The sequence below is a fragment of the Sinohyriopsis cumingii genome, chromosome 2 (genome assembly GCF_028554795.1).
Source record: "Sinohyriopsis cumingii isolate HCF-2022 chromosome 2, ASM2855479v2, whole genome shotgun sequence".
Taxonomy (NCBI): domain Eukaryota; kingdom Metazoa; phylum Mollusca; class Bivalvia; order Unionida; family Unionidae; genus Sinohyriopsis; species Sinohyriopsis cumingii.
This window is the reverse complement of record NC_142962.1, coordinates 161,666,730-161,680,883: the sequence shown is the minus strand read 5'-3', so window position 1 is coordinate 161,680,883 and position 14,154 is coordinate 161,666,730. Positions and strand designations below refer to the sequence as shown.

At 37.8% G+C, this 14,154-nt stretch overlaps 1 protein-coding gene across 1 annotated transcript in view; it reads left to right on the top strand.

Moving 5' to 3' along the window:
• Positions 1–14,154, top strand: part of LOC149806224 (uncharacterized) — a 138,974-nt gene that overhangs the window by 40,199 nt on the left and 84,621 nt on the right. The window contains exons 5-6 of the mRNA XM_089951175.1: positions 4,096–4,224; positions 7,572–7,748. Of these exons, the coding sequence (XP_089807301.1) occupies positions 4,096–4,224; positions 7,572–7,748 (306 nt within the window). The remainder of the gene's footprint in view (positions 1–4,095; positions 4,225–7,571; positions 7,749–14,154) is intronic.

The window sequence follows — 14,154 nt, the reverse complement described above, 5'->3', positions numbered from 1 at the left end:
GGTTTTTCTCCTTCCCATGTGTAGATAGTTTATTTTGGGTTTTGTTTGAGTGCGCGTATGTTGTGTGGATAGTATATTTTGGTGATTTTTTCATCTTCCCGTGTGTGAATAGTAGATATTGGGGTTTTTGATAGTAGATATTGGGTTGAAATTTTGCTCCTTCCCTTGTGTAGATAGTATATTTTGGGGTTGTTGTTGTTTTCCTTCCCGTGTGTGGATCGTATATTTTGGGGTTTGTATGAGTGCGCGTACGTTGTGTGAATAGTAGTTATTGGTTTTTTTTTGATAGTATATTTTTGGGGTTGTATGCGTTTGCGTACGTTTGTGTGGATGTTAGATATTGGGGCTTTTGACAGTATATTTTTTGGTTTGCATGCGTTCGCGTACGTTTGTGTGGATACTATATAGGTGGGTTGGTTTTTTCTCCTTCCTGTGTGTGGATAGTATATTTGGGTTTTGTTTGTTCCTCTTCCCGTGTGTGGATAGTAGATATTGGTTTTTAAAAGTAGATATTGGGTTTTGTTTTTTTCTCCTCACCTTGTGTGGATAGTATATTTGTGTTTGTGTTTTCTTCTTCCCTGTGTGGATGGTAGATATTGGGTTTTTTGATAGAAGATATTGGGTTGTTTTTTTGCTCCTTCCATTGTGTGGATAGTATATTTGTTTTTTCCCCTCTTCCTTCTGTATGGATAGTAGAGTGTGTGGTTTTCTGTGTTCGCATACGTTTGTATGGATAGTAGATATTGTGGTTTGTTTTTTCTCCTCTTTTGTTGATAGTATATGTGTGATTTGCTTTTGATCCTCACCTCTGTGTGGATAGTATATGTGTGGTTTGTTTTTTCTTCTTCGCGTGTGTAGATAGTTTTTTTGTGGTTAGTTTTTCTTCTTCGCGTGTGTGGATAGTATATTTGTGGTTTGTGGTTTGCTTCTCACCTCTGTTTGGATAGTAATTTGTAGTTAGTTTGTGCTCTTCTTCTTTGTGTGAACAGTAGGCTATAATTACCAGTTTACCTTTTACAAACAAACGCCTGGGGGATGAAGCTCTTTACCCCCCCCCAGGATCAATTATCAGGTCGCTGTGCGACCATTAACAGTGGTACATGCACAACGTGCGCACACCACTATACTCCAACCAATCAATGTGAAGTAAATGTAAGGGATGTTTTCTTTCACGTCCGTGCTAAAGTCAAAGCCATTCGTTGTTCGCGCCATTCAACCTTGAATAAACCAAGATGGTAATACACTAGTTCAACAATTTGAAGGATAGTTGGTATTGGATGGTAGGTGCGAAGTATGTAGTAGAAAAACTTTAAAGAGAATGGAGGTTCCCAGGCAGACTGAACTTCGCGAACAGCCTGAACGTAGCCAGGGACCACATACAAGGGATGATATAAGAGGAAGTGGAGAAGTTGAGAGGTTTCATCAATCATAAATATGTAAGAGTCGGAACGTTGAAGCAGGCCCTTGATATTGTTATCAAAGTGAGGTGTTTTGCGGATGATATCTTCAATTTGACAGTGGTCATTTGTCAAAAGGGGACTGGACAGACTAAAGAAAGCTGAAGAAATTATGATAAAGGTAATGGAAGACGAAGTAAAGAAAATTGAAGACACCTGGGGAAAAGAGAGAAAGGAAAAGGAAAACAAAAAGAAGAAGAGGAGTTTGACAAACTGAATAAGAATTGGATGAAGGTATACAAAAAATTAGATGAGCCATACTGACTGGATAGCAGAGGATGACAAGAAGAACCCAAAGGCCCATGTCAGGGCCACTGATATGCCTCGAAAAGAGTTGCTTTCTTGCCTCAAATTTTGTTTAGTGAGTTGTGTAGCTGTTTGTATAATGTCTATTATCTCTGTCTCTGTTCCACCAGTCCCGTTCCGGCCAAGCCTTCTAGGACTTTTATTGCACTGTTTGCTCCGATTGAGGTCAGCCTCTTGCCACATTGTTGCAAATCGTCAGTACCGTGACGTCACCTTACCTGTTCCATTCCTATTGACCTTATACAGGCCCAACCTTTTAGTCCGTGTATAGCCCCAGGTATACATTTTGTCCGAATAGTGCCCCAGGGAAGGGTGTCTGTAATGTATTTTCCCATTGTCCTTAAAGTGCCCCCCCCCCCCCGCTTCACTACTCACAGATGACGGAATTAACAACCACTAGAGCCATTGTTTTGCCTTTTGCAATTAGAAATCGTTCTAAACGTAAAATACAACGTGAAGTAGGTAATGAACACAAATCATTGGTATCGCCAGCCAATCCTGATAACGACTGCGGAATATTGGAGCAGCCTGCAAAAGTTATCTGATATTGACAGAAAATAAATCCGCGAGATGGAAGAGTCTCTCGCCAACGTGGAGCTGACACATCCCGGTTCACATTGAAACGAAGTGATGATGCAAAGCAGAAAAACATTGAGCACAGTGACCAGCCAGAGTATCGTAGACCAAGTCACGATCAGCTTGGACTTATTGCGTTCTCTCTGTCGATGCAAAACCCCAAACTATTGCCATTGTTAGGCAGCTTGCGTGATTATAATGTCGTCGTATTATTTGACTAATATAATCTTATGCGGGTAACCTTTCCTTTGCGGCATGCATTGTCATCTATCATTAGATTAATGAGACTTGTAAACATCATGATCCTCAAAACTGATATGCTCTGTCTCGTCAAAGCAGTCGGCCGAAAATAATTAAAACAATCGCTGAAACTGTGAATAGATGGTATAATGGTTGTGTTTCTTGGCAAGTATCGGCCGATATCTTCAAGAATAACGATATCAAAGTCAGTGATATATTCTGTAATCTCATCGCACTTGAGCTAGTACAAATAGAGGATGAAATGCAGGTAACTAATTGTGTTTATGTGTGTATCCAGTTTTAACCAGAACCAACAGGCAATCAGCTTTTCCGCTCTAGGGAATAAATGATTACTAGCTAATAGCTCTAAATACAAAAAAAAAAAAAAAAAAAATAAAATTAAAAAAAATAAAATAAAAATCAGTTCTCATGCTGGGTTTGACTACACAGTCGAATGCAAGCCTAAGATCCGTTTCCAATTTGTTACTTAAACCACAAACAACAACTCACCACATTAAGCATATTTTATGTTTAACAAACTATTTCTCAACTGACCCCAAATTTTTCCCGGTGGACTGACTAGTTTGAAAACGACACCAGAATAACGTGTAATAAAAAAGAATCTTGTAGAATGTTTGGTATGGCTGCTGGGTGTATGCCAACTTGAGCAAGTCCGTGCCAAAAATTAACTTTCAGATTTTTTGGCGTTGCCCACATAACGATGGTATTACGGCAGAACAATGATGCACACTACACAATGTTAGCGCTGCAAGTATTAATGAAAAGGTTTCATATTCGAAGCCGTTTGCAAAGATCACCAACAGGGAGCTTGTGTTTTAGCGCCCCCCCCCCCCGCCCCCGTGGGACCAAAATCATTTTCCCTTCGCCCAAAAGGTAAAAGTTTTTAGTTTGAAACGTTTGGATGCCAGATAACAAACAGCAAATGCGCTTGAAGAGCTAAACTATATACTGCGTTAATTCAGTAATTTGGCTTAAACCGGCTGGTAATATTTAGATGCCTCAGATAGAACTGTAGCTTTCTTCCGGCTCAGCGGGCACCGTGTCATCAGGTGCCCTGCTAACACATTTATTTGCAATCAGACCTGCACTAGATAAAACAATTCGAATATTTGCTGACATTGTCTGCGGCTCAAATGCGACGACCCAAAAGCAACCAAGACACATTCAAGTTAAGTATATGAAACGTAATGCATTTCTCCAAGACGTGTTATGGTCTGCTCCCTGCTGGTGTCTTCGCCAGCCCAACAAAAATGTTAGGTGATCTTCCTGCGTCTTGTGAGTGGGGGGGGAGGGATGAGAGGGGCGTGTGGAGAACAGAACGGCTGGCGGTACTCCACACACATACCCTGCAATTAGGTTTGTTAAACTTTCCAGTTGTTCTTTATTCATTCCAAAATTGCGGTTAAATTTAGAGGTTTACCTGTCTGTAAATGAAATACATTTTAGAGTTTGTTGCATGATATCAACTAAATTAAATATTTTCCTTTCTGAAAAGGTATGTTTGGACGGCCCTGTTCATCTCCAGAACACTGTAAATCAATAAATGGCAGCTGTTCGTCTACCCAAACATGCGAATGTCCCAAAGGCACGACGTATTCTGAGAAGGATAGATTGTGTGTAATTGGTTGGTATCAAAACAATATTTGGACGCAAAGCTGACATTAGAAAGATTTAATTATTTTCCATACACTAAAATAGAAGCTTTGTTTTCCTTAAGAATGCTTTGTATGATGTTGAGATTGTAACTTGAATTAATATTCATTCTCTTTTGCATGATGTTGAGATGGCAACTTGAATTAATATTCATTCTCTTTTGCATAACGTTGAAATGGTAACTTGAATTAATATTTATTCTCTTTCGCATAATGTTGAGATGGCAACTTGAATTAATATTCATTCTCTTTTGCATAACGTTGAGATGGCAACTTGAATTAATATTCATTCTCTTTTGCATAATGTTGAGATTGTAACTTGAATTAATATTCATTCTCTTTCGTATGATGTTGAGATTGTAACTTGAATTAATATTCATTCTCTTTTGCATAATGTTGAGATGGTAACTTGAATTAATATTCATTCTCTTTTGCATAACGTTGAGATGGCAACTTGAATTAATATTCATTCTCTTTTGCATAATGTTGAGATTGTAACTTGAATTAATATTCATTCTCTTTTGCATGATGTTGAGATGGCAACTTGAATTAATATTCATTCTCTTTTGCATAATGTTGAGATGGTAACTTGAATTAATATTCATTCTCTTTTGCATAATGTTGAGATGGTAACTTGAATCAATATTCATTCTATTTTGCATGATGCTGAAATTGTAACTTGAATTAATATTCATTCTCTTTTGCATAATATTGAGATTGTAACTTGAATTAATATTCATTCTCTTTTGCATAACGTTGAAATGGTAACTTGAATTAATATTAATTCTCTTTTGCATAATATTGAGATTGTAACTTGAATTAATATTCATTCTCTTTCGTATGATGTTGAGATTGTAACTTGAATTAATATTCATTCTCTTTCGCATAATGTTGAGATGGCAACTTGAATTAATATTCATTCTCTTTTGCATAACGTTGAGATGGCAACTTGAATTAATATTCATTCTCTTTTGCATAATGTTCAGATGGTAACTTGAATTAATATTCATTCTCTTTTGCATAACATTGAGATGGCAACTTGAATTAATATTCATTCTCTTTTGCATAATGTTGAGATTGTAACTTGAATTAATATTCATTCTCTTTTGCATGATGTTGAGATGGCAACTTGAATTAATATTCATTCTCTTTTGCATAATGTTGAGATGGTATTTTGAATTAATATTCATTCTCTTTTGCATAATGTTGAGATGGTAACTTGAATCAATATTCATTCTCTTTTGCATGATGCTGAAATTGTAACTTGAATTAATATTCATTCTCTTTTGCATAATATTGAGATTGTAACTTGAATTAATATTCATTCTCTTTCGTATGATGTTGAGATTGTAACTTGAATTAATATTCATTCTCTTTCGCATGATGTTGAGATTGTAACTTGAATTAATATTCATTCTCTTTTGCATAATGTTGAGATGGTAACTTGAATCAATATTCATTCTCTTTTGCATGATGCTGAAATTGTAACTTGAATTAATATTCATTCTCTTTTGCATAATATTGAGATGGTAACTTGAATTAATATTCATTCTCTTTTGCATAATGTTGAGATGGTGACTTGAATTAATATTCATTCTCTTTTGCATAACGTTGAAATGGTAACTTGAATTAATATTCATTCTCTTTTGCATGATGTCGAGATGGTAACTTGAATTAATATTTATTCTCTTTTGCATAACGTTGAAATTGTAACTTGAATTAATATTCATTCTCTTTTGCATAATGTTGAGATGGTAACTTGAATTAATATTCATTCTCTTTTGCATGATGTTGAGAGGGTAACTTGAATTAATATTCACTCTCTACATTAGCATTATATAATTGAAGTCAACGTTCTTCTAAACAGTAAAAATGAATTGCACCTTTTGATGACATTAGAACTAGTTAGTGACTAATTTTGTACATATACAGCCAGTCATCAAACCTTTAGAATGATATACAAATCTAGTCAATATGGGACGTTTTAATCCAGAATAGTATGTACAAGTGTATTTCAGAATAAACCTCTTCGCACTGTAACTTTTTTGTAGCAATCGATATACCACGATACAGAATCCAATTCTGGGCTAGTTTAACGACTGTGTGAAGACGAGAGTCATTCTGTGTACATAAATATAAGAACGGTTTTCCTTGATTATTTATGCATTTTTTCAATTGTTTTATATGAAGGAAATTGTAAAAAATGATTTGAAGATCAAAAAGAGAATAATCTCAAAGAGGAAACAAAATATTTATACACTATAAAGATTCGGCTATGTGATAATCAATGACACGCTTGTGGATGAGGTGCCCATATTGTAGAAAAACCGATGAAAATGAGTCATTGGTACAGTCATACTGTAGAAAACCGATGAGAATGACTTATTGGTACAGTGGGTTGTAGAAAACCGATGAGAATGAGTTATTGGTACAGTGGGTTGTAGAAAACCGATGAGAATGAGTCATTGGTACAGTGGCTTTGATTACTATGGGCAGTTTCCGTTAAAGTTACGTTTAGATGCCCAGGTTCGATTGTAGAAAGATACCAGTCTGGAAAATGAATATGTGGTGTAAAATTTTAAAGCATCGGGTTTTGTGGTGTGCCATTTGCAGACAGTAAAAGCTACTAAGTATTACTATCTGTTCCTCGCGTCTTCAAAATAAACGATATTGACCTATTACAATGCTGATTGAAAACATAAATGTTTTCAGTAAGTCTCTTTTCTTTGATATGGGAGTGATTATCCCTAAAAGTCTTGCTGATGTACATGCCGAACATATAAACTAATTCGGAAACATGCATTGCTTGCTTTATGAAAGGACTTTCTGTTATGGAGTAACTGTTTAACATTTTGATAATCTGTAGTCTATCTGTATTTGTGATAATGGTGTTCGATATTTAACAATATGGCTATCTTTATTCCTATTAAAAGTACACGTTCTTTCCTTAATCTTTAGGACATATTCAACAAAGATTAATGACATCAGTTTAAAAAACATAAGCGTAGGGTTAAAGATCCACATAGTATCAATAAGTAAGTGCTTTTTTAATTTAACCTTTCTTGTATGCGAATACAATTTTCAGGAAACTTGGAGTTATGTCCTTGAAATTTATTTTGATCTGAAAATGTGTAAAGTTTTACATAATATCATCGTTGAGGCTATATGAGAGTGGTAATTGAAAAGGAATATTTATTAAAAATATCTCTAACTTGCGTTTGTATAGTGTTAAAAATTTGACTTAAGTTTGAGATTTGTTGTATGTTTAAATCTCATGTTGGCAACTTAAACATATAATACAAGAAGACATTTTTAACAGATTGTGGGCAGCCGAGTGCCAGTCTTACACTGAATATTTTGGGCGGTGGAACACTGGTAAAAAGCATAAGACAAGTGAAGTGCGCCGAGGGATTGCAGGCGGCAGGCGTCGACAATGACACTATTGTGTGTCAGCAGAATGGCTCTTGGTCCCATCCACAGAAGATAGACTGCAGAGGTAGGCGTATGCTATGTATGCTATATATCTATATATGCTATATGAATTTGTCTGTGCTACTGAGGTTAGAGGTTTGTCATTTTTTTAAAAAAAAACAACATATTTGCTAAAATTTGTATTTAAAGTTTAAATATGTTTACGAGCTTAGAAGGTTCTGAAAAGGAACTTGCATTTGATTGAATTTGTTTCCAAAATTACGGTTTTCCAGAGCAATATATTGCAATATCGATCAAGGGATATATCTCTCTCTATGATTTGGAAAACAATTATTCATTCCATTTTCATATCAATCTTAGCACTTTGTAATTCCAATAGCTTCAAGAACCAGTTCCTCTCAAACAATACATGCATATGTAGACTGGTGTTTAAATAGGAACATAGGAAATATGAATCCGAAATTTTACTCATTAATTAAGAATTAATCGCATATTTCTCCCTTTCTCTCTCGATCGATGTTTGAGAGAAAGAGAGAGAGAGAGAGAGAGACAGAGAGAGAGAGACAGAGAGAGAGAGAGAGTGAGAGAGGAAAATATTTCGACTGTATTGCTCAAGAGTACTTACGTAAAAATTCTCACATCTCCATGTCACAGTACTTTTACGCATGACCCAGCAAACTAAAACTTTCTCCAGTCTAAGGACCACATATGTAAGAGAACAGTTAAGCACACTATAAATACATCATGCACAAAACATTACACACAATATAAATATATATAACACAATGATATCCACATGTTTATGCATACACCAGAATATCATCAACAATACTATATTTTAACAATTTACGCCTAAGATGACAGCATGAAACTCCTATGTGGACCTGAAAGAAAAAGAACGTATTTAACCTGAATCAGACCGTTTGGGTATGCAAATGCCGTTAACGCGCATGCATCATTAGCGATCGGCACATCACTATTATTTGATGGGGTTTAGTTTTGAAACATATCGATGCCCTTCATTCGATAAAAGTCTGTGACATTTTTTTTTGTTCCATCTTTTTTCCTAATCAATTCCACTAGGAAAGGAATACGGGGAATATTATGATTCAGCCACCCAGTTCTAGTATTTTACCTACCTCTTCGTCGATTGTCTCCCGTGTACTATAGAGTAATATATAACCTATATTTCTGATTGGCTCTGATTTATATAAGTTTATTTCATGTTTTATTAACACAGGTTGACATAATCTATCTGTAAGCACGCACGTATGCCTATTTAAAATCTCTGCGACTTGTCTAGGCTTACAAATGTGTAGCTCTGGACCTTATATACACTTTTCCCATTACATTTATCAACCTATGGGAATTATATTTTACCGGGGTTTACTTTTAGTCTGCAACTTGACTCGTGGTCCATTACCGCAGTACATAGTAAATTCACTGGTAATTTTATATTATTCCTCGGACCTCTCTGCATATAGTTTGAACATATTTGCACGACATATTTTCAACACATAGCCTATATAAATATTCTGTAGTATATTTTGTCCTGCTTGACTTAATAGGACCCTTTATATTGAACCAAGGGATTGTTCGAATAATAGGAAGAAACAGTAATACTCCCCCACCTACGTCGAATTTTGTAATTCTCGTTCCGCAGTTGTAATTGGACGACCCGACTGGCAAAAAATCCCAAGTTTTCGTGCCATTTTGTTTCTAATAGGAAATAAGGTTCCCGCTATATCGACGGCCATTCTTTAATACGGATAATCAATTAAAGGCATATGGTCTAAATAAACTCCTTTTACTCTTTGTTTCAACACTGTCTTCTGGAAAACGTCGTAGGGTCGACAGATTCGTGCTACGTCGCTATTCATGTCAGACTAGTCAGACTAGTATAATACGACCAATATCCTATCGGTTTTGTTATCTTTCATGTCAAAATCGAACTGCCATACTGGACCTGTGTACCACTCTGAGCACACGGGTCCTGGATTTCTGAGGGACAACAGTTGGAACAACTTTCTATCAATCAACGTGGTAAATTATTTTGAATTTTCCCCACCTTTGTAACGTTTCTCAGTACGCGTCATGCACTTGCTCCCGTATAAACTCATCAGGAAAGATGTGTTCTCCCAGATAATAAGTTCTATCAGTGGTCCCCACCCCCAGGTCTGCGACCTAGCTTCTCGCCTGTATGATGGGAAAACGAAAATCTGACACAGTTGGGGGTATGGAACCCTCGAAATTTCCAATTTTAAAGTCTTATGTGGAATTTTCCACACACAGAACTTCGACAGTAACTTCTGGGCCGTTAGTTGTAATACTAGCTGTCGGTATTTTCGTCTCGGGAAACAGACAAGAGTCGATTTAATACCATCCCGCTTTCTGAGAAAGCACCGCAAACTCTTGTTCTGAAATCGAGTTATTTCTTCCCGAATTACCATGCGAAAAATCCATACGCCTGTTGCCTCATGACCACCCCACGCTTTCATTAGCTTAGACTGATCACATTACTTCTCCATTTTCGAGACCACGTTCTGAGTACCTCACCGAGCGTCGGCAGTAGTTAAGTGGGAAGTAGTGAAGTGGGGTGGTATAGCCTCAAGGGGACTTTAATGTTAAAATAGGGTATATCGAATATAGCCTCAAGGAGAATTTAACATGGGGAAATTTAACAGAGAGTGAATGGGGAATGGAACATAGCGACAAGGGATTGGGCCACTCTAGGGACAAGGGGGACTTACCATTACAAACAGGGTATATCCACTCTGGGGACAATGGGAATTGAACATGGGGAATTTGAACAGGGATGGACCTGTAGAGCGACAAGGGGAATAAGCATTACAGAATCCCCATATCGAATATAGCGTCAAGGATAATTGAACATGGGAGTAAAAATATATCTATTCTGACGTCAAGGGGAATTGAACATGGGAATATATTGTGGGTTTGTGGAGCGTCAAGAGAAATTGAACATGGTGGGACTGTCAAGGGACAATGGGAATTGAACAGGGGAGATAGAGAGAACACAGACAACAGACAAGAGACATTTGTTTTTAAATTAAAATAGGTATGAAAGTCAATTTCTTTTCGAGACCTCTGAATGGCCCTGAAAAGGCCTTTGGGTTTCTTCTTCTTCTTTTATTTCCTCCACTTCTTCAGCCATCCCCTTATCTTTCCCACTATTCCTTTCTTCTTCTTATCCTTCTTTTCCTTCTCTGGCATCCAGTCAGGATGACCCATCGCTCTGAATTTCTGTTGGATCTTGATCCAGTTCTTGTTGAGTTGCTCAAATCTTTCTTTGGTCTTTAGGTTTTCTCGTTCTTTCCTCTCCTTTGTCCACTTTTCTTTGATGTTCTTTACCTCTTGGGTTAGCACTCGTATCATCAGTTCCTCGGCTTTTACAAGTTGGTCTAAACCTCACTTCACATATGACCACTCACTCCACACCAAGATATCTTGTAGGAAGCATCTCACTATTGTTACATTATCCAGAGCTTCCTTTAAGCTACCTACTCTCACATAGAGAAGGTCAATCAATCCTCTTATCTTTTTTACTTCTTCTTCTAACATACCCTCAAGCAGATACATAGCTAATTTCACACTTGTCACTTGTGTGGTCACAAAATCCTTTGTAACTGGATATTTCCATTCCTTCTCTAGTCTCTCCACCACGTACATTCCATCTGCTATCCAAAAAATAGCTATGTCTCAAGCTGTTAAACAATTCTGTCACAGCCACCATCTTCCTTGTCGTTATTCCGTACGCTATGCATTCTTATATGAAAAGCACGGACGTGAAGGAAAACATCCCCTACTTTTCTCTTCTCATATTATATACTATCCACAAACGTCATGCAGCAAAAGCATAACCCTAATCTACTATTCACACACGCGAAGCAGCAAAATCAAATCCAAATTTACTATTCACACGTAAAGCAGCAAAACAAACTCTTCCTTTACTATCCCCAAACCCCATTATATACTATCCACACACACGCGAAGGAGCCAAAACTAAATACTCATCTACTATCCACACACGCGAGGAAGCCAAATCAAACCCAAATGTACTATCCACACACGCGGAGATGCCAAATCAAATCCCATAATCTACCATCCACACATGCCAAGAAGCAGAAACAAACCCATCATTTACTATGCGCACACGTAGAGATGACAAATCAAACCTTATAATCTACCATCCACACATGCCAAGAAGCAAAAACAAACCCACCATTTACTATCCACACACGTAGAGATGTCAAATCAAACCCCAAAAGCTACCATCCACACACGAGGAGTAGCCTAATCAAACCCTAACTATACTATCCATACACGCTGAGAAGCAAAAACATAACCACCATTTACTATCCACACACATGGGGGAAGCTAAAAAACATAGCCATAATCTACTATTCACACACGCGGAGAAGCCAGTAATCAAACTCCAAAAATTTACTATCCACACACGGAAAGGGACAATAACATCACCATAATCTACTATTCACATACGCGAAGAAGTAAAAATCAGACCAAAATCCTACTATCCACATACACACGGGAAGGTTTAAACAATCATACACTCTACTATCTACACAAACGTACGTGAGCGCTTACAAACCCCAATCATCTACTATGGGCCTGTAAACGTACGTGAGCGCTTACAAACACACACACACATACACACACACATACACACACACACACACACACACACACACACACACACAATAACATCAGGAAAGAAGTGTTTAAAATCACACTACTTCACATTCACACATTGGCAAATTGAATAATGTTTCTTTTCTAGAGTTTTGGTTAGCCCTGAAAAGGGCTGTTTTTTTCTGGAACTCCAGAGGCACCTGGTTAATGACGGTACCTTCCGGATCTGGTACCACAGACACATCGTCTATTCCAGTCATTCTCCCAATTCACTCTTGTGGCTGAGAGTGCAGAGGTTTGATGGTTTGCCTCAGCATCCCAATCTTCAGTTTCTGGGATTCTGAAGATTTCCCTCTCCCTTCTATGTCTTCTGTGCCTTATCCGGGGATGTCGTTCTTGCCGTGGCTCCCGCTTTCTCTCCAATTCCTCCTCCCGGTTCTCCATTTGGGGGACAGCAGCTCTTTTTACCGGCTGTGGTTGTTGTGGCTGTTGTGTCGCTACTGGCTGTGGTGCAGTCATAGCCTGTGGAGGTTCCCTCACCATGGGCTTCACCTCACAACTTGGTCTCATCATGACGTGAGACCTGATTTCCCTCTTCTTTACCTCCTCTTCTTTCTGTCTTCTCTCTTACTCCTCCTGTTCTATCTTGGATTCTTCAACAAGAGCCTTTGCTGCTAGTTCGTCCAGGAGCCGCCTGGCATACTCTAGGTGCATCTGAAGTTCCATGAATTTAGTGAGTCTGCTACTCATGCTACTCATTTTGCACTGTTGACAGGTCAACGATGTATGGCCAGACTGACGAGCGTTTTTTCAATTTATACTTGAATCACGGACGTGAAGGAAAACATCCCCTAAGACCCAAATCTTACATTACGTAGATGATGACCAAAAAACGCGCGGACCTAAAAGAAACACTCACTCACTTTTTTACTACCCATCACTATTCTAAATTTTTTTTGACAAGTCACTTAAAGAAAATGCTTATACACTCACTTTCTAACACAGCTAAATAATTCATGTGCTTATAGACGCACTTCTAATTTTTTTCTAACCTATCATAGGCAATGGATTGTTATTTCTTTTCGAGAGTATGGGTAGCCCTGAAAAGGGCTGTTTTTTGTGTGAACTTGAAGCTATAGCAATCTTTTAGGGTCCAAGATTGCAGCCTCCTCTGACAACAGGCTTTCTCACAGGATAAGGTCTGCTTCTTCGGAAAGAGAGGGAGAACTTTTTGGTGTCGACACGACAGTCGACAAAGCCTCTGTCAGGTTCTTGTTGCTGTTGATGTTGCTGCTGCTCTCTCTGTTCTCTCTGCTGTTTCTGAAGTCTGTACTTCTCCGTCCATTCTCTTCTCTTCTCCATCTCTTCTTCTTTCTCCCTGTTAATTTCTTCTCTGAAGAGCTCTACTATCAGGTCTTCAGTGACTTTTAACATTCTGACATTCTCTATCTCTTAAGGCTTCGGTATCAGACTTTGTCTGACACGATGCAAATTCACGTAGGCTTCGTTCAACTTGGCTAATCTTGAGCACATCTTCGTAGGAGGATGAGTCGACCATGGATGATCAGACTGGAGACTGCCCCGTTTTTATGGTCAAAGCGCGGACGCGAAGGAAAACATCCCTACATGGTTTCGAGTCGGAACGTTCAAATAGTGTGATGTGAGGGATAGAGAGAAGTCAAAGAGCATGAATCACGATACCTATGGCAAAACAAATGACAAACGCATTATTTTTTCAAAACACAACAGTTTTAATTCCAATCACTTACCACTAACAAGTAACAATAAAAGTTTAACAATGA